At 41.0% G+C, this 25,795-nt stretch overlaps 1 protein-coding gene across 14 annotated transcripts in view; it reads right to left on the bottom strand.

Moving 5' to 3' along the window:
- Positions 1-1,815: 1,815 nt before the first annotated feature.
- plekha6 (pleckstrin homology domain containing, family A member 6) overlaps positions 1,816-25,795 on the bottom strand; it is a 95,350-nt gene continuing 71,370 nt past the window's right edge. For 3 of the 14 annotated variants that reach the window (XM_018758602.2, XM_018758599.2, XM_018758601.2), the window contains 20 exons: positions 21,781-21,956; positions 21,066-21,497; positions 19,943-20,453; positions 19,159-19,245; positions 18,813-18,866; positions 17,974-18,054; positions 16,542-16,604; positions 16,244-16,324; positions 15,930-16,079; positions 14,888-14,983; positions 12,713-12,824; positions 12,065-12,204; positions 10,303-10,482; positions 9,215-9,314; positions 8,866-8,969; positions 8,384-8,560; positions 7,931-8,083; positions 7,679-7,812; positions 6,899-7,041; positions 5,443-5,652 (listed from right to left, as the gene is read on the bottom strand). In XM_018758602.2, the coding sequence (XP_018614118.2) occupies positions 5,567-5,652; positions 6,899-7,041; positions 7,679-7,812; positions 7,931-8,083; positions 8,384-8,560; positions 8,866-8,969; positions 9,215-9,314; positions 10,303-10,482; positions 12,065-12,204; positions 12,713-12,824; positions 14,888-14,983; positions 15,930-16,079; positions 16,244-16,324; positions 16,542-16,604; positions 17,974-18,054; positions 18,813-18,866; positions 19,159-19,245; positions 19,943-20,453; positions 21,066-21,497; positions 21,781-21,956 (3,060 nt within the window). In that variant the 3' untranslated portion in view covers positions 5,443-5,566. Of the gene's footprint in view, positions 4,224-5,442; positions 5,653-6,898; positions 7,042-7,678; positions 7,813-7,930; positions 8,084-8,383; positions 8,561-8,865; positions 8,970-9,214; positions 9,315-10,302; positions 10,483-12,064; positions 12,205-12,712; positions 12,825-14,887; positions 14,984-15,929; positions 16,080-16,243; positions 16,325-16,541; positions 16,605-17,973; positions 18,055-18,812; positions 18,867-19,158; positions 19,246-19,942; positions 20,454-21,065; positions 21,498-21,780; positions 21,957-23,542; positions 25,549-25,795 lie in introns of those variants that run through there. The other 11 variants (XM_018758591.2, XM_018758605.1, XM_029259601.1 and 8 more) reach the window with 11 other exon arrangements.

Raw genomic sequence — 25,795 nt, forward strand, 5'->3', positions numbered from 1 at the left:
TTATCAAGTAAATAGGTCTCTTCCAGTACAGATTTTAGATTGTGACATATGATTGACTGGGTACAGGTTGCCACTACACCTGGGTAGAAGCCATACTTTAAGCCACTAAAAAGGTAGGAGACTAACTGATTATCAGGATGGCTAGCAAGTAATAGGGATAGTTCTTGGATGCTGACAGAAGTGGAAAGGTAGTTGTCTTGCCAAGATAAGTGCAAGCAGTTAGGAGAAGGGAACGGACATGTAGTGCAAGCTTGGGCTCTGATGCTAAAAAACAAAAAAAACAAATACAGAGGAAGCAATATTTTATAAATGTCAACCACTGCCCTTGAAATTGTTACAAATTTGAGTCCCTTCTGTAAAGACTATGGTTTGACCACAAGAATTGACCAAACTGCTTTGACTAGTAAGAGTAAAAGGGGAAACCAGACCTGCAAGGAAAGGAGGGGTGACAATGCATTGTGATGAGGGTGGTAGGATGTGAGAGTAAAGGACAGGTGTTAGTGGGGTGAGTAAAAGAGCTGCAGACCATGCAGGAAGGCCTCAATCTGACAAACACTGAATGGTAGAGATTGTAGTCTAAAGCTCTTAATATATACACTGAATCCATTGTTAGAAGCCAGTGGCACTTTTAGAGAAAAGTTTATGATAAATATAAAAATGGAACCTTCCAAAACGAGCAGTCAACTCCACCAGGATAGTGGGGTAATCGTTCGCTTTGCAGTTGTAGTGGCAAAAAACAGAGTACAGCACATCTGTGAAGTGGGTAAATGGAATGCCAAATATTGTAAATGACAGAATCCGACTGAATGCACGACCAGAAGATTAGACTGAAACTGTGAGGGATTCACAGACTACGGTGTGGGCTGGGGTGGTGTCAACAGTGTTGGTGGGAGGAGAGAGGCCAGACTGATGTCAGCACCTGCCAGTATTTGAGAGTGCAGGAATGACCACACTGGAGGAGGTGAGAGGGCTGTGGTCCCTGCAAAGCAAAGGAGGGTGGGTGATGTGAGGGGTATGGGAATGCTGGTAGTATGTAGGAAAGTGGGGTGGGTACAGCAGAGGGGGTATTGAGTAGATAGGACAAAGAGGAAAATGGGATAGTCCTAAGAAAACATGGGCACAACCTGAACCTAAGGGTCCTGGCTGTGGCAATAATGGGTGGTGTCGACCCTGAGGTGGAGGAAAAGCACAGATAAAAAATTGACAACGGCCAGGGAGGAGGGCATCAGGTGGTCAATGCAGTCAATTGTCACCATGGAAAGAAGAAGAGGGGGAACACTACCAGGCCGGCGTGGTGGTCATTGGTGGTGGGGGCTGCTCCAGATTTGGGAAAGGAGAGGAAGGATGATAAAACCGGACATAGTTCAACAATAAGGGGTGAGACAGTTGCCGGGAGCAAGGAAAGGAGATGCCACAAGATTGAAGTGCCTTGTAGACGCCGGCCACAGACAATGAGGGAGGGGCAAAAGAGACCACTGCACTGGTTCACTGAGGCAGTGAGAACACCGAATGGTAAACAAGGGGAAACCCTAACAGGCTAGGCATTCCGACTGCTTGTGGTTGGCAGGTCACAGTCAAGTGGGCAACAGCATATGGGGTGACAGCCAGTGGAGGCCACCACACCGAATGTGTCCAGAGGGGGAGTCAACAGGGACTGGAGCTCAGGACTGGACATCCGGAGCAAGAGAACTGGTAAAAAAAAGTCATCATCGGAAGCAAATGGATTGATGCCCATGCTGACAAAGCACCAATATTGACTGGAATGGGAGCCAAAACTGGCATTAGCAATTGTGTGATGCAGCATAAGCGAAAGTGTTGAGGTTTGTGGCTTTTTTATTGCTGTTCTTGTGAATGACAGGTGCATGTGGACGTGTCTCAGTTTAATACTTCTCTCCTGAAATAACTTTTTAATAAACTTCAAAATGTTTCATAGTAATTCAAAACAGAAAATATTGTAGTTGAAATTGCTTGATTTTTTTAAACTTCCTGTATCCTGATTTTCTTTTCCAAACAGGAGATATGAACATTGAAACTGAAATCTTAGACCTCAATTAAGTAACAATGAGCCCTTAAACAATATGGGATGAATGGTGTTCAACTCAATTCTCATTTTTTTCAAAATAGATGAAATATAACTTTCAATTCAGACCTGTAGTTTTCTATGTGTTCATTATACTGCTTCATTTATCATAAGTAATTTTTGCTTGCCATTACAAATACACATTTTTGTTAGCTTGAGTAACATTTAGACATAGAGAAAACTTTTTTCTTTTTCATGTGCACTAGCACAACATTCAAGGGGTAAAACACAGAAGGGAGAGGAAGACAAAGTTTTTCTCCCAAGAACAGCCACAAGGGACTTGGCACAGACAGATGAAGTGGGCTTCAAGCAAGAACAAGAAAAATAATTTTCCTTATAACACATGGATGCGTCAAAACACAGAATTCTCCTCTGGAATTAATATGTTATCACGGAACAACATGTGGAATGTGCTTGTCCATCTCCTTCTTTCTCTTTACCTGGATGAAGTGCTCTTTTTGCTTTATTCCATTGATCACGACAGTTATTAGTTGTTTGTGGTTGCCAGATGTTCCATTTTTATGTTAAGTTACACGTACACTCTGATGATACTCTTAAAACTCTGTACCAAACTTTGTATCCAAAAATATTAAAGCAATGATGTAATGATTTTAGACATGAATTTACACATTGTTACATACATTAAATGGTGCCAGTAGCTGGACATTAAATATGTAGCATCTACACATAGAAAAATAAAACAAACCAACAGGTACCTTCACAAACAGTGAATGTACAGGAGATTATGGAATAACCTGAAATGTGTTGCACTGAATAATCGTAATAAATGCTTTTGGCCTACATTGAGGTGAAAAGATAGATGATTCAGCTCACAGACTTACAATTCTAAGGTCACTTCTTTTCATCACGATCCACCCTCCATATTTCAAAAATCTTAAATTTTTACAGACTAAGACTGATAAGTACCTTTGAGGAAGTAGTGCTGTGAAGAGTCAAGGATCCATTTCAAAGGCAAATGTTTCTTTTAAATATATAACATTTATAGTTTTATCTATGGTCAGTGAGATGGTGAAGTGCTGTCAGTGCCAGGGAAGTACCAGGCTGTGCATGTATGAGAAGCTGATGTTCTAAAAGAAGCCCTATGTAAAGAATGGAAAATGCCTTTGCTGAAAGGGGTGTCACAGTGTGTCAGGTGGCCACTAGATGCGCACTCCTTTAGGAAAGATAATAAACCCCATATTGTGAAAGTGTAAGGGCCCTGTGCTCACAGGCATATGTGCTGCAAGCATCTGTCCACTTGGTGAGACTCTCCAGCATCTGACCTTTCACTCCTGCCACAGGCAACACAGGCAGGGCCAGCTCTCCTTCAGAGCCAGCCAGTTTTGCTTCTAAAGATTATGACTGAAATCGGAAATCCATCTTGGACACTTGCGTAGCGTGCACTTCACAATGCAGTCAATTGTCACCATATCAACCACAAAAAATGCTCAACTCAGATGTCCTTCCTTTCCTTGCCCCTTCGAAGCCGAAAACTTCCCCGAACCTTCTGCATGCTTCCATGTTTTCCACATGTAACATAAGTGCGCCTCTCACCGTGGTCATCGTAGTTTCATCCCTGATTCACCTGTGTAAGTGACATCTGCAGCTTCCTGGTGCAACCTCCACCAAAGCATCCCCTGAGCTGGAATACTGTACAATTTCCAGAACTACTGGCTGAGAGCAGTAGGGATACTGTAAGCACATGGTCCTTTGTGGCTAGTTTTAAGCTTTGAAAATCATATCATCACCATCTTAAAAAAGCTGAAGTTAAATTTGTTTTTTTTTTTTTCCATTAGGCCAAGTATCACAGGGAGGCCTAGACAAGGGGAAAAGACATGATTGCAGCGAGCCATAAGGAGGGTAGATGCTAAGGAGGGTAGAGTTTTCGATTCATGAAAGTTGTTATTGCTCCCTCTAATGTTTGAAGGCTGGTACTTCCCATTCAAAAATCCCATAGGTATTTCTCAAAAGCTGTCATGCAATTCCAAACAAAACTCTCTCTTATTCTTGTATCAGTAAAATAACTGAGTGAAAAATACATTCTTTGGGGCAATGGAAATTCCATAATCCATCTGTATTACTGTTTCTTCCATAAGATGTCAGAACGAAGATCCATTGAACTTTACTGCAGCTAAAGCTTGGGCTGAAGACATTAGGGAGAAAAATAGTGAAGCAAAACATCAGTATTATTATTAGTAGAGAATGCACAGCCAAGAACACAAATACGAAATTGCATACTTATTTTTTAAACAGAGGTAGGTATAGAGAGGTTATACAGTAAACACATTATTCTTTGGTCTCCTGTAATCTACAACTTTTTACTACATTAAATCATTTAGGTGACATATTTTTCCAAAGTAATTTACAATGTTAAGATGCTTACAGTTATTTACCGATTTGTACAGCTGGGTAATTTTAGCAAAAATACATTGCTTAAGGGTACTCCAGTGTAGAGGTGGGAATCAAACCTGCAACCTTTCACTCTAAAGATAGTAGCTCTACCCGCTACACTAGCAGCTGTTCTTTTATACACTTAGAGATCTACATCAATGATTACACATTCATTCAGCAGCTAGTAGCTCCCAGACACAATTAACAAATTATACATTTAACCTGAAACCGCAATGTGAACTGTAGGGCTATTTTACTGTGAACTCTTAATAATTAAAACAAATAGCTGTGCCTAGGGAGCATTATTTACTGCATCACAATAATTAAAGCGAAAACAGATATGCTGTTGCCATTTTTTATATACACACTACCAGTCAATAGTTTGAGTACACATGTACAACCAAGGCAAAAAGGGGTAATACTGTACTTGTGTAGCATGAACTGAACATAAGAGTTAAATCAAAGCAACCCAAAAGTGGCCCTGAGAAGAGCTGGAAAGGTATATTGGTTAATTTTCTATTTTTTAACAAATTGTCTTCTGAAAAGTATAATATGCGGTAAATATACACAAACTTTTGACTGATATCAAAGAACTTTTCAAAAAATTTTCAAATAAAATATTTGGATGTATTTTTTCCAAGATTTTTCTCAATATGGTATTTTAGAATAAGTTATATTTTTGTTTCAAAAGTAAAAACTGTCAAATAATTGAAATAGCTTTGCAACACAAGTCTTTATATTTCATTACCATGACTGTATCCAGCTTGTGGTCTACCACAAAAACTCTAAACCAAATAAGGGCTCAAACCCAAATTAAGAAGACAGAAAAAGTAAAGATGAACACATAGAGGTACATTGTCAACAAATATAATGATGACTTTACACCAATTAAATACTGTGCTTTGGTTTCACAGGAAGAAACAGGACAACAGACAAAAAAAACCAAAGGTTTTCTTCCAACATGCCTGGTTTGGGGAAGTTAGCAAAGCATTTTGTAGCACAACAGAGAAGGAGATAAAGAAATGTCTGGTGGGCAGGACAAAAAGGAGGTGACAAAGGAAGGTTGTGTGGTGTCGGGGACTCACCTTTACAGACTCACACCTTCATGATCTGAGAGGAGTCAGCAGAGGGGAGAGGGGCCAGGCTGGTGGGGGAGGCTGAAGGGCTAGGGGCGCACTGAGCTGAAATGGAATGGTGGAATGCAATGGAATAAAGACGAAAAATGTGATGGCAAAATAAATAAACAAATAAATAAACAAGCTGAAGAGGCACCTTCTATTCAGCTGCTATTACTGTAAGCTGCAGAGTGACATATAGCTAGTAGGGAACATGGCACATGCAATTTAGTTTCATACAGGCAGAGTAATTAATAGATGTTTTGTCTCATTAATTAAAATTATTTTTCAGTTAATTTAGTTTTAAGGTTTATTTACAAGGAACATTTGTGTTCAGTTTGTGGATAGGTTTTGAATGTGTGAATCCATGCGTGAGAAAATAAGACTGAAAAAGTGGTGAGAGTGGCATGAAGATCAATTGATGTGTGCATGGCAGTGCAGCGCTCATGTTCTTATGTCTCTTTGGTGAGATGGTCTCTATTTACACACATTCTAGTCTGAGAGTTTTCATAATCAAAAAACAAAACAGCAAAAGCTAGCTCCAACTCAAGATAAATTAATACCCTTAATCATTCTTCCAAAGAGGAAAGTTAAATTAAAACTTGTGTTGGGTTGTCCACTCAACAACTGGAAGAAGACACATTTTGTACATCACACCAATTGTGTTGAATATGAATTGGGTAAACTGGGAATACTTCAGTTTAGGGGCTGCAGACTGAAAACAGGTATCTTTTTACACGTACTTTGGTATAATATGACGGCAAAATTAATCACTGTTTTGTTCAGTGATCACCTATACTAAGAATGATCTGTGTCCTTTATCAACTATATTCTAAATTCACTGACGTATTCATTTTAATACATTCAATACATTATACTGAGATGCTAAAAATTACAAGTTCAAAAATCAACTGCTGCTTTATAGAATAACAATAATGTAGTAAAGGATCAAAGTTTAAGATGTCGATTTGTTTAAAATGTAAGAATAATTCAGGGTATTTACTATGTAGAGCAAATTCTGAATATTCATATATTCCAAGTAGCTCTGTGGCACTAAGTGTCTGTCAGCAACTCAAGAAAAGAACATAGGTAGGAAAATTCCAGCTCACTAATCTCAGATTTATATATGCATGACTGTCAGAAGTCTCGACAGCAGAACCTCCTAGGATGTAAGCTGGGGGCCACCGCACTGCAGGTTCGGGTTACAGCCCCTACTCTGAAGCATGGCTGGAGGGGTGAATTGTGCTGTGGGTGGGCTGGTGGTGCGCCCCGAGTAGTGCCTGGACAGGCCTCGAAGGAGAGGCTTCCTCACCCGACAGTAAGCGACTGCGGCGTGATGCCTCTGCCGCCAGAGTACATGATATCTCAATCCGTTTCTCCTGTTCCTGCAACTGCTGCTCAGGGTCTGTTGGGCCCTCAGCTGGGCCGTCCAGGAGAGGGATCATGTTCTGCATGCTGTTGGGAGTGGGGGTGTTGGGAGAGGAGAATCAGTCAGCCTTTGAACCCTGTTTGCAAAGCCTTAAATAGTATTTAAAAATGTCAAATGGAACAAATTTTCATCCAACTGCCACTTTAGCATCATGCTGTACATCACAGCAGAATCCTTTCTACTTATTTTGTGAAACTAGTAAAATACTATTTGCTCATATTTAGCAAGCGGTGATATGACAGACAAGAGCAAAACATGTTATTTGGATCTAACTATTGTATTCCTTACTCTATGTTACAAATTGAGTGACTGTAAATCCAAATGCTGTGACTCACTATTTTTCAATGTTATCATGCATAAAGCTATACACCTCAAATTACCTTGAAAGTGTATTATCTGAAGTGCTGCCAATTTATCAAAGTATTCCTGTTCTGACTAATAGCAATGCAATGCCTGTGAAACATTGAATGCCATATTGAAAATGTCAGAAAAGTATAACTTTTAAAAGTAGAGAACAAAATGTCTGCAAAACCGTAATGGATGCTACTGTATGAAAAGTCCCACAATCTTGGATTTCATATGGGATAAAACATAAAAGTATACAGCAGAGGTAGTAATCTTAGAAGATATAGTGAGAAAGACTGGTGGGGCTGCAGGCCATACTTAGATTTTGCAATGAGAGTCTTGATCCGCTCCACCTTCTTCTGTTTCTCCCTCTCCTCCTCTGGGCTTAGGGGAGTATCTGGCTCTATGTCCAGGTATCGTTCTGGGATCAGAACTTTATCTGGTGCTGACAGCTGGAGGGTAAGGAGATTTTTTATTTATGGAATTTTCCATTGTACGGAAGCTACATCTTACAATAGAAGGTATTCTGGATAGAGTGTTGCCCCAATGGGAACTGGAAGACAGCCTTGCCTGTTTTCCAATGTCCAAATTGTAGTGGTCAGGATCAACCTGGAGCCGCCGCAACCTTGCAATCTCCTCCCGGGGTGACTCCACCCCCTCCCCTCGCACCGCTGCCTCCAGGTCTTTGATGTCCACCTCATGGGCAGTCAGCCTCCGACGCACCTGAGCACAGAGACAGCAATTAAAAAAATACCTTACTGTGCTCCTGGCTACTAATAACCATTCTCTTTTTTCAGCTGCGCAGAAAGGCAACCTGAAAAATAACACTACTACATTTATTTCTTTATGACACCTCTAATCTCCATAGGGATACTGCAGAAAAATTACTTACTAAATTTGTTTGGTAGCAATGTGCATCTGTATAAATGAAAAAGTTTTTCATCTGCTAGGTAGCTAAACAGGGAAAAACAGATAAATTGAGAGGGGTGTGAAGAGCCATCTATTGGGCATATGAGGATATACCACTCTGTAGTTGTTGGAGGACTTGAAACCATCAATTTGCTGAGTGCTGGAGAGATTCAGACTCCGCCTCTTATCCCGCATAGAGCTGCTCTGGTTCCTCCGTATCCTCTCGTTCTGCTCCTCCACACTCATCTTGGACTTGACTTCTGCTGGGAACACTGCACTCTTTGGTCGTTCCTGGTGAGAGAACCACACAACATATCTGACTACACACAAACTTCAGGATCAAAACAAGCTTTCTTCAGGAGACTTTCTGAAGCAAACTTTAAAGTAGTTGGAAAACTGAGACTGTTTCTTTCAATAATGAATTTGATATGCCTGCAGATGCACCTGTACCTGTACATATACGTGAGGACTACAAGTAAAGTTCTATGCTGACAAGTGGGAAGATTTGTTACCCACATGACCTTAAAAATGGTATATGTTCAGAAGCAGTATCACTAAATTAACCCCTTCAACCGGACAAAGCATGTTTCACTTACCCTTGATATCCCGTTGGGAACTTTGCCATTTCTGCGATAGACAGGATCATAAGAGCTCACCTCCTCTTCTGTGGGAGACTTGGTCCTGGGTGGGACAACGCCAACTGCATGGAAAAAAGAATTATACTGTAAGAGATCTGAACAAGAGATAACTGAAACAAGTTCAGCCTCTCTGTCCACAATCCGATCAGATGGAGTTGGACTGTAAACCGTGTGACCTCTACAGCATCAGTATCATCTTGGGGTTACTTTATGATTTTGAACATAATGGTGACCCCACCAAAGACAGCATGGACCAAATCATTTCCATATAATCCTTTCATTAGGTTACATGCCTGTCTCCTAATACCTTTGTTTGTGTTGGCTTGTCTGTCCTGCTCCAAATCCTGACGCTCCCCACCACTGGTTTTCTCCCCCGTTGAGGTGTCAGACCGGAAAGAAAATTTGTGCTGCAAAGAGTGTGACAAGGTTTTGTTCAATAATGCAGTGCACTAAAATAAAGGAAAAAGTACTTTCAGAATATTGTATAATGTTATAGATTTTGTAATAATTGATACTTACTATACAATATAACACCATAGCAACTAATTGCACAATGCAGAAAATTGCAGTAACAATGGGTTTTTTGCTGTCAGTGTTATATTGTTAAATGGTGGACCAGAAAGGCAGGATTCTTTCCAGTACCTCTGCAATTAGAGGTAGCACAGAAACCACAGGAAGGGACTAAGCACAGACAAGGTTCTGTCTCACCAGCAGACATGTCAAAATGAGAACAGAAGTGGGAATGACAGGACAAGATGGGTTTGTCTCTCTTGACAGTGCCTGAACATGGTGTTAAATCAGGAATTTCCCAAAATTCAGCAACCACAGTGAGCAACCACAAAGCATTTTATAATATCATCACCTTTGCAATGAGGCAAAACTGTAGCAAGTCTTCAAAAACGTGGAACTCACATTTCCTTTTTTCTTAAGCTAATTTAAACTTCACAGGGTTAGATACCAGCTAAGCTTTTTTGAGGTAATATCTGGAAAAGTCTGCAAAAGGGAAAATTAAATTCTCCATTCGCCAGGATTTTTTAGTGAGTACTGGACCATATGGGGAAAGTTTTTAATTACTCAGAGGCAACGCATCAGTCCTAAATTTATTGAGCAAACATGAATGCTCTGTCGGCTGCTGTGTTGTGACAGGGGAATGAACACAGAGCTGGAAAAGAAAAAAGAAAGCAAAGCAAAGGAGCACAGAGAGTGATAGAGTGGGGTGCAGGTGAAACTGGTAGGCTGGGAGGTCAGTGAATGTGAGAATTGTGGGTAAATGGTGTGATCCAGGTTTGACCAGTTACTATGTGGAAGCTGTGACAATGGCTCCTGAATAGGGGTATGAGAAAGGGAGGAACAGGGGTTTCTCCTCCTGTCTCCCTCCCCTCCTATGGGAGGTACCTGTCTGCGGTTTGACTCCTCTTCATCGTAGTCTTCCTCGGGGCTGCCCGATAGCAGGCCCATACTGCGGAGCCAAGTGCTGTTTTCAAGGGGTAGCGGGGGAACAGACGGGGGGATGGTGGGGGGGGATTCCAGGGGAATGTAGAATTTTGGGAGCGGGGGCCGTGGAGGCCCAATGTCCTAAAGCAGCAGAAAGAGGAGAAAGATAGAGAAAGAGAGAGGGGAAAAAAGTGGGGAAAGAAAATGGAAGTGAAGGATAGAGGAGGTGAAGGAGAGAGCGCTGTGAATTAGGAAGTGTGGCTAAGCCAGGCAGGGAGCAGAAAGGATTATGGGAGGTTCTAGGGAATGGTAACCTCACTCATCTTGCATGCTCATCTCTCATGGAAAGCTGCCTATTACAATAAAACAAGTCAGGAAGATGACACTTTTATCTTTATACATTTTCTATAAAAATCTGATTATGAACCAGATTTCCAAAAGTCAGCACTGAGACTGTGTTTTCACCAAAAAGTGAAAAATGGAAGTGAAAGCTCAGCTATGAACCTCAGTAAATGAACATGATAGAGAACCCCACATCTTCAGTGAGCTAGCCCAGAATCAGGATTGGTCAGTGGCTAATGGAAAGGTGAAGCGAATCCCAAACACCAAGAAGCCAGCAGAGGCACATAGAGGAAAACCAAGGGATATCAAGTAAAGCCTGGCCAATGAGAGCAAGAGAACAGACAGGTGACTGAGTATGATAGGGAGCATACTTCTTGATTCCCAACAGCACACTAATCGTGGTCAGATTCAAGCCTCAGATACACACACACATTTTCAGAACCGCTTGTCCCGTACGGGGTCACAGGGAACCGGAGCCTACCCGGCAACACAGGGCGTAAGGCCTGAGGGGGAAGGGGACACACCCAGGACGGGACGCCAGTCCGTCACAAGGTACCCCAAGCAGGACTTGAACCCCAGACCCACTGGACAGCAGGACTGCGGTCCAACCCACAGCGCCACCGCACCCCTCTAAGCCTCAGATAGTGTCATGTAAACAATTTCCATTCCGTTACCTGATCGAATTGGCACAAAACCTGGCAATTCATTTGAAAACCTGGAAATCCATTTTAAAAGTCATTCCAGCTGATTTTGTGGCAAAACGAAATAGCCTGTGACCTTTGGTAAATTGCTTCACCTAGATTCATTCCTCAGTTTCAAGGCAGGACTGTTTTCTCTAAGTAAAAGGAAAAGGGTAAAATTTGCAGAGGATGGTGGACAGTCCACTGCACTAATTGTTATTTATGTTTATCATTATTTTGTTGCTTAGCTGGAACTTTTTTCAAAAAAGAGTTTGAGTACCCGTTTATACAGCAAGGTGTTTTTCCTGAAGAAATTCAGGGTGAGTACCGTGCTCAAGGGTACAACAACAATAATGGGCAACAGAATTTGTACTTGCAACCTTAAGGTTACCAGGTCAGGTACTTTGTCTCTTTGTTCCCAGCTGTCTTTCCTGACTAATTTATCAATCCAGAAAAGACATCTGAATAAGTTGGCAAATCTACTAGACTGATTTTCAGTAACCAGTAAGCTAGATCTTTAGCATGGAAAAGTATGATTGAGAAACAAGAAAAGAAGTCTTTAAGGTCACGGGGACCAGTAGAAAACTTCTGGCACTTCCCTAAGAATTCTGAAATCCATGATTTTTCAAGGCAACACATTATTTCTGTGGTTGCTGGGCTCTGCTGAAAAGTAACTGAAATCAGGATGGTTGGGCACTCACCTCCATGGCTGCCAGTTTGGTGGGGGAGCCTTGGGAACCAGAGATGGGTGAAAATGGGCTTAAGGGGCTGGTGAGGCTGACAGAGCTCAATGGGCTGGCAGGACTGTTTGTGCTGAAGGAGCCCGACATGCCACTTGCTACTAGGAGAGAGAAGAATTGTTTCTGTATCTGTGTTTTTACGTGTTTTGTGTATATATTTGAGCATTAAGGATTTAGTGGATTCACTAGAAAAAAAATATCTTCAAGAAAATCATTTCCCAGGAAACGGATTTGTCATGTTAATTCACCTTAAGCAAATGTATTTCTCCAAATCCACGACTAACTAAGCACTTTTCAAAACTAGAAGTGATCCTGTTTCTTGTAACTAAATAATAGGTAGAATTTAAATTCAACTTATTTCTGTAAATAAGTAATTGGCAGAACCTATGACCTACATATTATCTGTATCTCAATATCTGGAGAATCACTTCTCTCTGTTCTATACAATTAAAAAACAGGCAGAACCAGAATCTAAATTAGTACAGTACCTGTAAATATATGATTGCCAGAACCTTTACCTATTACCTGTAACAGTACTTTAATGTTCCCAGATCCTTAAGTGGCCCCCATTGTACAAATACCACAGTGCCAGTACCATATTTCCAATACCTTTTTGCTTGGAAGTGTCTGTACCTCGAGATGGGTTGTTTTTGTGTAGTCCCTCAAGGACATCCTGAACCCTCCAGAACTGCTTCTGGATATGCCGATGTAGAAGCTCATTCTAAAGGAGGTGACAAAAAGGACAAAGTAGGCCTTGGAAACTCAGAGGCAGTTCATTTATTCTAGTGAGTTGCATTTACGCATGTAGGTAATCACTGGCTACTGAAGAATAATCAAAGTTATTTCCATATCTCTGTTCAGTTTCCATTTATTCATTTACTTGACACTTTTACCTAAAGCAATTTATGATGTTATACTATCTACCTGCTTATAGCATTTATTACTGGAGCAATTTTTAAGGTAAGTAGATTACTGAAGGGTATTACAGCAGAAGGAAAGATTCAAACCAGAAACACTTGGATGCAAAGACAGTAGCTCTAACTGTTACACAATCAGCTGTCCCAGTTATGGGGCAAAATTTGTCAAGCTGTGCATGAATTTGTGGATGTATATATATTTTTCCAACGACATTATAAGCCTGTCCATCCATCCATCTTAATTAACTTCTTTTCCTGGTCAGGATCACTAGCCTATGCAAAGCTGATGGGGGGTACACCTGGACGGACCTCCAGTCCATTGCTTATTGATTATTGCAGGTGTAATCTGTGAAAATTTTACCTTTAAATGAATATTTTTCAAATGGAGACCTAAAGTTTCAGTTGCTATACGTATTTTTTATTTATAAAAAAATGTAAAAAACATGTTTTTAAAATTACACAAATTTATATTAAAATTAATAATTAATATGAATCATTTCTTATTATTAACATTAACAATATTTAAAGCAATCAGTACTATTAATATTTAATATTACTATTAAATAACAACAGCTTTAGTAATGTATTTGTTTTTAAACAGAATTTTTTATTTTATACATTCTCTCACGCCCCCATTGGCTGACCCATCAGCGACACCTGGTGCCACTGAGGGAAACTGCCGATAAAAGGCAGCCCCGGAAGTTCTCACATTGTGGAACCTCTGCAAAGACCTACCGCTACCTTCCTTCACGTGTTCTTCCTAACTCTCTTGTTTCTCTGGATTTCTTGACCTGTGCTTGTTCCTTGACGACGAGTCTTGTGTTCTCCTTTGTACAACGATTGCCAATTGCCGGACCTTCGCCTGTTCCTTGACAACAAGTATTGTGTTCTCTATTATACGACATTCGCCCATTGTCTGACCTTCACCCGCTCCTTGACTACTCCTTCGTCTAGTCCTTGAAACATTGAAACCCAGAACCTGAGCTCTGCACTTGTGTCCACTCCATCTGTGCCTCCCAGCTGACATGACACGTTGAAAGGAATTAACTTTCTTTCCTGTTAAAGCATACGCTGAAAACACACTGATTGAAGTACTTTGCAACTTCACCAAGATTTCTGAATGTGTATTAGGAAACCAAATCCTACAAGTTGCTTCAGCAAGTTTTACTATAATCACTGTGACCACATGACAAAAGGCCCTTACTCAGATTATATATACCTTTTCCATGAATCGTTGATTGGCATAAATACAGTTACTGCAGCAACGAATGTTAGACAGATGAATTACGCATAAGGGATGCATGATTCAGGCCTATTAATTTTTGATCATAATACCTCCTTGAATCTGAGAAGGCCACCCTCGCCTGTTATATAATGCAGCAGATAAAAACCTGCCCAAACAGTAATTATTTTATAAATTGGTTTCAAATGAAGAGTTTTGTTGTTGCCGGATTAATTTCATTATGTGGGTGTACTGCTGCATGCTAAATTAATATTTCCCAGAGAAACCTTTAGTTACAGTACATGATGCAATAAGATATCCAGATTTGAGGGCCAAGCAAATGTAATTAAGCTGTTAGACCTAAATGAATTAATCAAACCACTTAAAAATGGTCTAGGAGCATTGAAGTTAGTAAGTTCTGAATTTTTATTGATGTGTATGTATATATTTTGTCTTAACCAATTATAACTAAAGCACGGACATTGTCAAGAAGTGAACAATCAATTTTTGTCATAATAATTCTAAAATATACCCTGAATGTAAAAAAAAGAAAAAAGAGTTTGTGGTCTTAATACCCATTACATAATAAAAGTAGGTATGACCAAAGACATAGTCTAGGTGCTGACAGATTATGTGTCTCTTTACCTGTCCGCAAGCATTCAGTTGTTCCCAGAGATCACCATGAACAACATTGACCTCATCCTCCAGTGCTTCAAATTCCATTCTAGTGGTAGTCAGGGCCTGAGAGTACATATAGACATGTAAATATAAATATAAATTGTTATCTTCTTTATCAATTTAAGTATTTTATTAAGGCTTGTTACTAACTATTTGTACCATATTTATTGTGTATTACACACACACACACACACACACATCTTCTGAACCGCTTGTCCCATACAGGGTCGCGGGGAGCCGGAGCCTACCCGGCAACACAGGGCGCAGGGCCGGAGGGGGAGGGGACACACCCAGGACGGGACGCCAGTCCGTCGCAAGGCACCCCAAGCGGGAACCGAACCCCAGACCCACCGGAGAGCAGGACCTGGTCCAACCCACTGCACCACCGCACTCCCATATTGTGTATTATTTATGTGTAATGTTATTTGTTCATTTGTTGATGCTTTTCTCCAAAGCAGAAATAATATGAAGCTGCTGACAATGATATATGCATTTATGGAGCTGGGTAATTTTTATTGCACCAATTCAGAAAAGCATATAGCTCAAGAATACTACAGCAATAGGTAGCATCTGATCCTGAGTGCAAGCTGGAAGCTCTAACTACTACTCTACATGCTGCCCAAATGCACTGTAAAAATTCATTTGCCATTTAGATTTTTCTATAGTCTTCCTTGGAAGTTTGTCCTGATAAAGTTTATAGTTAGTTTAAGACATTCATTCTTTCTGCAACTGTTCATTTTCAGAACTATTTAGTCTGTAACTTTCTGTAACTTCATTCTTGCAGTCACATTCCAGTCTTGCGGAATCTCTTTCTGAAGATTTCTCCCAGTACACTTTCTAAATAAAATTTAGAAGGACAGTGAAAGTCAGCATACAGCCTCCAGAAGTTCTGTAGTTCTTCATTATCTGAACACTCAGTCAAAATAATTTCCCTGCTACTACACCTCCAACCCACTGACTATTCCCCAACCACAGAAACCAAGCCTGTGCATTCAGCCCCATATCTTACACTGGAAGCCTGGGACAGTTCCCCACGAATATTGATAAGCTGGTTCTGCAGTGTTTCCTTCTTTATCTGCAGCTTGCTGGCCACTGAAGGCTGACTCCTGTACACCTCTAGCTCCTGGTGTGTGATGACCAGTGCTGCCTCCAGGCTGTCCTGAAAGCAGCGACAGAATGAGCCAAAGGTCAATCAAATGAGAACGGTTGAAGACATATCTTCAAAAAACATTCGATCAATCATATTTGTCTTTCTTTTGATTAACAAAGCCACCGATGATAGTGCTGGGGTCAAAGGCTAGGGTTTAAGCCAGTTGGGTATACCTTATCAATCCGCAGGCGCTGAACCACCATCTCCTGGTCTTTCAGAAGTCGGTTTTGTTCACAGAGACGACCCAATAGTTTCTTGAAAAAACAGGCAGGAAATAGTAAGGGTTATAGAGGAATTATTTATTCTTCATTAATAACGATCATTTTTCAGTAGAGCATAAAAGCACTACTTGTTTCTTAGGAGAATACATTTATAGATTAATCACTGGGTCACAGGTGTATACACTGAGGTATCATTGCTGGGAGCAGTAATAAATTTGCAAGAAAGAAATGCATCAGTTGTTGGCCTTACCTCTATCTCATTGTCCCGAAGGGTGGAGTTCATGTCTCTGTAGACATCATGGAATTGGGGAACCTAGAAGGATAAAAGAAAAATTACTGAGCATTCCAATATATCTTTAAGGTTTTAGAGAATAGATTATTGCCTAGGTGAAAAAAAAAATCCTCAATGAAGTTTTCAAAATGACAAATAATACTACTCATACAGTCAGCTGACACTTTTCTCCATAGCAACTTACAATGTTAAGCTACTTTACAATTATTTACCCATTTGTACAGCTAGGCAATTTTATTAGCACAATTTAGGGTAAGTACTTTGCTCAGGAGTACTTCAGCTGGAGATCAAATTCAAACCTATGACCTTTGGATCCAAAGGGTGTAGCTGTAACCACTATGCTTCCAGCTGTCCTGTCCTATTTGGTGGATGAAATTTGATATTGCAGTGTCAGTGCTGCATTTTTGTCATACAGGCCATCTATATCATTGTGCACAAGAGCATGAACTAAGATCAAAATGTAAAAACAAAAAAATATATATTTCAGATGTTTTTCTTTTTCGGTCCAGACACAAAAATTGGCAGAATGAATCTTTTCATCATTACACATCAAACTGAACACACATTTATGCTTTCAGAATGAAGCTGTCACATTCCACAGAAAAACTAAATTCAAATATAGATTAATGACAGGAAGGGCTGTGTTTAATCTTTTTTCAGAGGTCTGAAATGGAAAGAGGCACAGGCAACAGGACAATGAAAGTTGGTCATGAAACACAGGATGTAGAAGGGGTAGACAAAGCAATGTGGTCAAATTACAGCAGGGATCTGAAAAGGAAAACATGGGTTCATATGACATTAAAGGGCAAACCAGCAGAGAGAACTTAATCTGAAACAGGAGTCTAGATGGGCCCAAAATATATGTCCTTTCTTTCATGAAGTGCAGAGAAAATCTAACATTTATTATCTGCATGCTGTGTTTGCGGAGAGCAGAGAAAGAGGCAGGCTTGCAGGCGAAACCAGGGAAGCGGTCTCACGAGCCTACATAACATGACTTCCAAAGCATAAGATTTTAATCTACTACCAAGCTGTGCTAAGGTGTCTGCGTACTTAATGACCATATTTAAAGAGCATTTCTCTGTGTTTAATGAGAACTGAACTAATAACAATTAAGGTGCATGTTATTGTCCTACATATTATCTTTAATTTGCCTTTATGAAATTCCATAGTAGGGTAAAACTGTATAATTTCAAGGCTGAAGACATCTACTTCTACTTCAAAGAATTGCTTCACAACTTAGGATAAAATACTGCATAGGCCAATATATTTTATTGAAAAAGCTCTTGGGAGTCTATACTTGGGAAAATGGTGATATGTATAGGCTGAGTCCCAGTGGAGCTGGCTAGTAGGCTTCAAGCCTGCCTCTCTATGGCCCTCCTTCCTCTCTTACTTGGGTGTAGAGCTTTGCTTTGGGTGAGGAGTTCTCCACCATTCTGGTGACCATGCGAATCAGGTGATCCCCTTCTGTCACCTGGAGTGGAACAAAAGGTCACTCTCTCCCAGCCCATTCACCTGCCTGGAGGATTAATGGGACTGGGGAACGAATTAATTCATAAGCGCTATGGAATTCCTTAGCCTCATTTAATTTTTACTTGAACTTACTGTTCTTGTCTTTAAATTTTTGTATCTAAATCTCCATTCTTTACAGATTACTTAAAAGGATTATCCATTTGATGATCCCCTGCAAGGTGTCCTGTAACTCCTAAGCCCTTTCTGTCTGGGAACACAGAGTCATGGAGTGAGACAGAGGGAAGGTTGGATTGTAGTGAGGGTGAAAGGGAGAGTAGCCTTAAGAGAAACCCAGTGAAATCATGTTAACATTTTCCATTTACAGTGGGCAGCTCTATATGCCTAAAACTTCAGTAGCTTTTATTTTGTTAGTTGTATTTAAAAGCCTTCTTACATCAGATTTCACATGAAAGGTTCAAAGACTTGATGAATGAAAAACACAAAATAATTCTGTGCTTGATTATCAGACTGTCCCAGTGCACATCTATGTATTGTGTCATTGTCACCGCTGAGATGAAGAGAAGGGTATTGAGCACATTTAGTAGCAAGTGCAGCAAAGTGCTCATTTAATTATAGCACAAGATGTAATTTAAAGGACATGCCAGGTCTATTTTGGGGAGGTTTCAATCAAACCTACCTGGGACAAATACAGTGACACAGGCTCTCAAACTCATAACAGAAGAGCTAATGCCATCCTCAAGCAGTGAAGAAAAAACCCACCTGCTGGTCCAAGTACTCCAGGTTCCTTTGCAGTTGAACATCTAGAATGTCCTCCTGGTATAAGAAGCAGCAGGAGGAGGACGAAACACACATAGAGAAAATGGGCGGCGCAGAAAGCAGCATCCACACTCGTGGAAAGCAGAGCATTGATGGGAGCCACAATCCCATTGCAGATAGGAGTCCCTAGCCCCAGTTGAACTCAGTAGGAGTGGACAAAGTGCTGTGCAGGCTTATTTATATTACACTGCACCCATCTGTATTCATCTGGCACTAATTTTTCCACACAGACTTCTTTTATCAATAACAAGGTGTCGCTAGTGTTGTGGCAAGATGCCTGGGAACATACCATCTTGTCATGTAAGGAGGGTGATCCAGGATATTTGTAGTGGTAAATTCCTTGGCTTATGGATCGGCGGTCTCCAGGATACTCATACTGCATGAAGAATAGGAGGGAATATCAAAACAAGGTAATGGTGTGGCATGCAAAAAGTTGAAAATTGACAGATAACCTGTGGTTCTCAAAAATCTCCACATATTCTTTTCTAGCACCCCAGAAACACTGCGTTTTTCTTGTTTTTTCTAACGACACACTTTATTACCTAACAATAAATTATAACACTGAATTTGTGTTGGTGCACAAATCCCACGTACTCAAAGTTCAGAAAGTGTAGGCTTTGGGTGCAACATAAAAAGGTTTGATGTCCTATGAAATAATAGCTTACATTATTGCACCATCTACAGTAAGAGTTATGTTATTCTTTATGTACCTTCACCACCTCAATCATCAGCACATATTGGCATTCAACTAGTTTTGTACGATGTTCATTCAGTATTTCAAGAATTAACACAAATCTATATATTAATTACTTATGTAACTACATCCAGGTTCAAAAATAAAGCTAGATGATCTTTTTTTATTTTAAATTATGAACAGCACAGGGTCACAACAACATAGAGGTAAAGACAGCATACTGAGTGATTGCAAATACCTCCAAATATATAAAGCTAGGGATCAGAGTGAGAAGGTTGCAATATATCACAGGGAGCAGCATGTTTTCTTTGTTCAGTAAAAACAAACTCAGTCCAAATTAACTTGTTTCCACATTAAGAGTTCAGGTTCACACAAATACCTTAGGTGAGCTGAGAGATCTCCTGAGGCCATAGATGGATGGGTCTGCATAGATGGGGTCTTCACGGTGCCGGCCAGGGGCGCCACGGTCAAATCGAGCACTGGGCGAGCGAACAGGTGAGGCAAAGTTGTGGGGCCCAGGAGAGTAGGGCCCTGGAGAGGACCCGCAAGGGGAACGTGGTACAGAGCGAGAGCGTGGCTGCATGGACAGACGCCGCATGGAGCTCTGGGCTGATTCCAGCTGGGCATAGTAACCTGAAGGGGTGGTCGGTGGTGGCACTGCCCACTGAGGCTCACGTCCACACAGGGGGCCATCCCGCAAGGAGCGCCGACGCTCCTCTGCTGCCCAGCGGGCTGGCAGCCTGTCAAAGCCCCCTGACACCGAACAGATGCTGTCTGGTCGTACACCTGGGGGGTATAGTGGGTATTCCTCCATATATGGGGGGCCACCACCATACACACCACAGTAGTCTGCTGACACACCCCGGTTCACAGTGTAGTAGCGTGAAGGGCTACGGAGGGAAAGAGTGACCACTGGGATGAGAGATTGGTTCAACAGAAAGGTCCAGAGCTACTGTTGCTTTCATTAGGACATTGCCTGCTTTTTGTGATGAGCATTGTGCTTCTGAAACAGTAAATATTTCAATATTATGATGAATAATTGAAGGTGTCTGTAGTCAGAAATCTCCTGTATGTTTGAGGGATTTTAGCAGAAACGTGACACTGCAATGTGCTCAGCATTGCCGTGTAACGCCGTTCTGATGCATTGTACTGTTCTCTTAGTATACACCAGTGAATTCACAGATTCTCAGACAGGCATCAGTAACTTCCAGCCTCAAGAGTCTCCTAGGGCCTGCAAGGATATGCCTATACTAAGTCAAAAACACATTAACGATTAACCATGTGACCATTTACATGAGCAAAGAAAATGTTGAAATCGCTGAGATGTAGTCACTTTGGACAAAAGCGTCTGCTAAATGAATAAATGTAAATGTAAAACAAGTTCATGCATACAAGAACATGTACTGCTGCACAAACAATGACAGGCACAGAGAAGCATATCACACACTTCAACACCTGTACAAACAGGTAAGCAATACACAGCTCCTTGCCTCGGTGATTACCTGCGCAGGTCCTCCTGTGCAGCCATGCTTCTACGCTGGTTCACCCATTGTTGCAACTGTGTCATGGAACTCTTCCTCTGGGCCAGTCTTTCTGGCTGTGTCCGTGGCACAAAGCCCCTGCGCAACACAGTGTTCTCCCGCTGCCCTTGAGACTCTTGTGAATGGAGGGATGAAATCTGAGGGGCTCCATGGTTGCCCCAACCATTGGGCAGGGGGACTCTGGTCCTGCCATCCAGATCTGGTGTTGTGGGTGTGTTGGGTACAGTTGCTTCCTTAGGCTCCCCTCCATTGATCTCATACTTGTCCTCTTGCTTGCCTGCTTCCCTGTGGTCCATTCTCTGACCACCGCCCTCACCACGCTGGTGATGTTCTGCCCCTTTGATCGCTGCCACACTGTTCACTCCTTCTGGGGGGATTTTCTCTGAGTTGTTCCTGCAATAAATCGAATGAAAAAGATTACATTTACATTAATTCATTTAGCAGATGCTTTTCTCCAAAGCGACTTACAATTATTTACACATTTATACAGCTGGGCAATTTAGGGTAAATACCTTGCTCAAAGGTACTACAACTGTAGGTAAGACTCAAACCTTTGGGTCCAGAGGCAGCAGTTCTAATCACTACACTACCAGCTGTCAAAAAAACTGCCTTTCTATTCAGGTGTGATGTGCAAGTGTGTTACTATCCTTGTGCAAGTTATTAGTCACTGGAGTACCTCTCTGTAGGTGGGATGTGCATACGTGCGGCTTCACTCATGGCTTGCACCCAGTCCTCCTGTTCTTCTAGGGTCTCAGCACTGAAATAGTAGGTGCGGATGCCGGCGTGTTCAGCCTGTAAGCAGAAGGCTGAACTCCTGTTACTGCCTGCCTCCTCGGCGTCTATACAGTAGGCCTGTAGAAGGGTAGGCACAGCAAAGGGTTTGTTATAGTCCTTCAGAGAAATCACATTCCTGTTCACATGCAGGTCAAAGCAGTGTACATGCAGCTGATATAAATGTCACGTTAAACATCTGAAATTTACATGCATTACAGATATGATAGTGCACAGGGTTATTTAAATAATAAATTACATTATTTTGAAACATATTGTTAGTAGTATTATATATTGTGATAATGAATTAGCTGTGCAGTCAATGGAAGAACACCAAAAGGGATAAAGACAAAACAGTTCCTGTAGCATTCCTATCTTTATTTAAAATGCGTCTCCAACATATAAGTGAGCTCATTGACACTGTTGCAAGGGTAGCACAAGTGCTAAAAATTTTATGAAACAAGGTCAACTACAACTGGGCAAAATGCATCCTGTAGTTCAGCAGTGGTTTCTCTGGCATACTTACAATCTATTTTTAGTATTAAATCAAGGAGATTTATCATTTTCATCCTACTAGTAGATAGTGTTGCCTAGGAAATAATGCAATCAAATGTCAACATGTTCCTCTCTCATAAACAATCAGTCTATTACAAGGTTCTAATTTTGGGTTCTATATCAGATCAGGAACTAATAGTATTAGTGTATGTTCCATAAGTTTTGTCTATAGCTTAACACACATCCTTCAGTAAAATTAATAAATGCTTCATTTTACTTTCAACAAACAAAGGGATTCTGAGAGTAGGACTGGACCTCCCACATTAGACTGATCATAACAGCCAACTTTGGAAGGAGAGGAGACCTGATATTTAGCCAATGACTTGCCCAGGTTTCAGGAGGGACCAGAGCCATTCTGGACTTTTTTCCTCACCAAAACAGTCATGCATGGCTAGATTCACTGAGCTTCTACTCAGTGAGGTGTGAGCTGGAGCAACGAAGCCTGAGCCAGTTAAAAAACACCTCCTTTAAGTTACAGTCATGTATCAAAGTTTACTGCTAAAACTTTTCCCATCACTGGTCTTAGGCATGTGGGGATGTGGTGGTGCAGTGGGTTGGACTGGGTCCTGCTCTTGGGTGGGTCTGGGGTTTGAGTCCTGCTTGGGGTGCCTTGCGATGGACTGGCGTCCCGTCCTGAGTGTGTCGCCTCCCCCTCTGGCCTTGTGCCCTGTGTTGCCGGGTAGGTTCTGGTTCCCCGCGACCCTGTCTGGGACAAGCGGTTCTGAAAGTGTGTGTGTGTGTGTGTGTGTGTGTGTGTGTGTGTGTGTGTGTGTGTGTGTGTGTGTGTGTGGTATTAGGCATAATAATACCATCTCCATGTGTGCATTTAACACAAGTGCTAGGGGAGTGGTAATGCAACTTGCCATAATATTGAGCTCATTCAACTGGCAATGAGATGCCAAAAGCTGGTCAGGAAGCAACTTCTAGGTTGAACAGTAGGGCTCTTTTTGAGGACATGTTTGTTTAAATTTGTTGTTGTTTTTCCATGCTAAAACAATTTTATGAAGTCACAGCTCTTCACAGCTCTAATACAGTAGAAGTCAGTGAACCCAGCCTTCACTGTCACAGGCGTGCACGTGCAGGGTGATGGGTGAAGAGGTAAAGTATACTACCTAGAGTAAGGCAGCTTGTCTGGGAACTCAGACAGGCACAATGAAGGACAGTGGCACTCGGGACTCCTCAGAAACAGGCGCAAAGGGGAGACAAACATGGCTGAGTGAAGGTTAAAGGGTCAGAGGTCAAAGAAAGTCAACCTAACAGGGAAGAATGTCAACGTAACAGTGAAGGTATGGAGTAAGGAGCAGAGGACAGAACAATGGATATCAAGTCCAATTTTGCTGCAAAAAAATGTCTTCTTAGTGTCCTGCAACTATTGTGAAACATTTTGTAAAACTCATTTTACATTTGGCACATAAAATTCAATATTATTAGCATCGGTAATACGCACTGACATATGATATTTCTTGCTGTTTAAGGAAGTTCCACATGGGGGCAATACCGCTATGCATCATTTGATAATGTCAGCGACATGCAGGTTGAAGACTCACAATAGAGAAAAAATAACTAGAGGTTCAGCTGTCAGCAACACTTGTAGGCTTGGTGCCACTTAACCAATCATATAGCCAAAACAGCGCTGAAAATAAAGCTTGCAATGCTAACATGCTGTGCTACCAAAGGATAACATTTTCAGTAACTTTTTAATGAGTGGATGGAACCTTTCTTAGCCACCAGTGTGTCGATAACTTTTTTATTCTCACAAACAGCAATGAAGCGAATGTTTGTTACAAAAGGAGGCAATGAAGTTAAGTCTAATGTTTCATAAGAAGTCTGATAAAAAGCAGCTCTCTTCTGTTCATATCTGCTTTGTTTTTATTCAGAGTTTTGACTTGATCAGTGCTACAGAGTTAGATGTGGAACCACACAAGGCCATAAATCCTGCTTGTAGGTCATGTTCAGTTTGTTACTGGAAAGAGCCACCCTTCAGTAAATGAGACATTTGTTCCACTGATCAAAATAGACATTTTCACAGTGGTTACACTATGACTTTCTCTCTACATTTCTTCTCTCAAGTCTTTGGATTGGTATAAAAATCAAATTATCAGATCATCATAATTTGTCAAACTGAAACAATGACCAATGGATCTATTACTCACTGTCTGCATGCACCTAAAGTCACTCTTCCTTATAGTGTTCACCCCCAAAGTCAAAAAAGGTGCTGACAGTAAGGGGCTTTTTTATCTAAATCTCGGAATAATCTGTCACCACCATGCTGTGTTTTTCTTACAAACCCCCAAAGTTATTTGTTCATTTGCTGAAAAGTGATTTTTTTTCCTTACATTCCGATGTTTTTCAGTTGATTTCTTTGTTGAAACTAATGACTACTTTAGTGCAGCTCAAGATTATCTATAATTTAGGCAGACAAACATGTCAATCACAATGCACGCAAATAAGTAATTGTGTGCCGTTTGTTGAGAATACTTCCTAACGAACAGCCTCTGCCTTTCAAGGAATGAAGTAAACATTCCTTGAACCAAGCAATCCACAATTCTACCACCTCATAAGAAAGGACCTGTGAATAACTGTGGTGTGTGAAAGGTTCCGTGTTCAACATATAGGCCCTAACATACTCTTTATTTCAGGAAGGAATGGCAAGTAAGTTGCCAGAAGATGTAATATCACAAATCTGTAAATTAGGATGATGACTATATAGTACTGTAAATAATTACAGTGCAGTGTTTTCAACTGACATTTTTTTGTAGCGTCTGAATGGTAACTACTTTAGTCAGGTATATTCTGAACTTTTCCAGGTGGTTAGGGTAGAAAATAATGGAACAGAAAAACATAACTGGACATTTTCATCAGCCTTAGAACAGCCTTTCATTACAGCAGAACTCTGACTACTCAAGCTTAATTTGGTGACCTCCTTAAATACAGTACTGTGTTTGGGCTGTAAAATAATTAACAAGAGCAGCTGTGGCTACATTTACTGAAGAAGCCATGAGCTGAGCCTAAGGGCCATTATAGGTTTTTTCTTTTGCCTGAGAGTCTCAGGAAGGAGTGAAAACCTTTTGTTTTAAACAGCACAGTCTGACAATTTGAAAATACAGGTGGTCCCCGATTTATGATGGGATTACCTTCCGCAAAATCCATCATAAGTCGAAAATATCGTAAGTCAAAAATGCAATTAATACACCCAATACACACCTTTGCTTGATAGACTGGGAGATGCAGATCACTGCAGCTGCCCAGTAACGTGAGAGAGTATCGCTCCACATATAACTTGCCAGGGAAAAAAATCAAAATTCGAAATTCAAAGTACGGTTTCTACTGAATGTCTGTCCATATCATACTGAATGTTTATCACC

Source organism: Scleropages formosus, chromosome 2 (genome assembly GCF_900964775.1).
Source record: "Scleropages formosus chromosome 2, fSclFor1.1, whole genome shotgun sequence".
Taxonomy (NCBI): Eukaryota; Metazoa; Chordata; class Actinopteri; order Osteoglossiformes; family Osteoglossidae; genus Scleropages; species Scleropages formosus.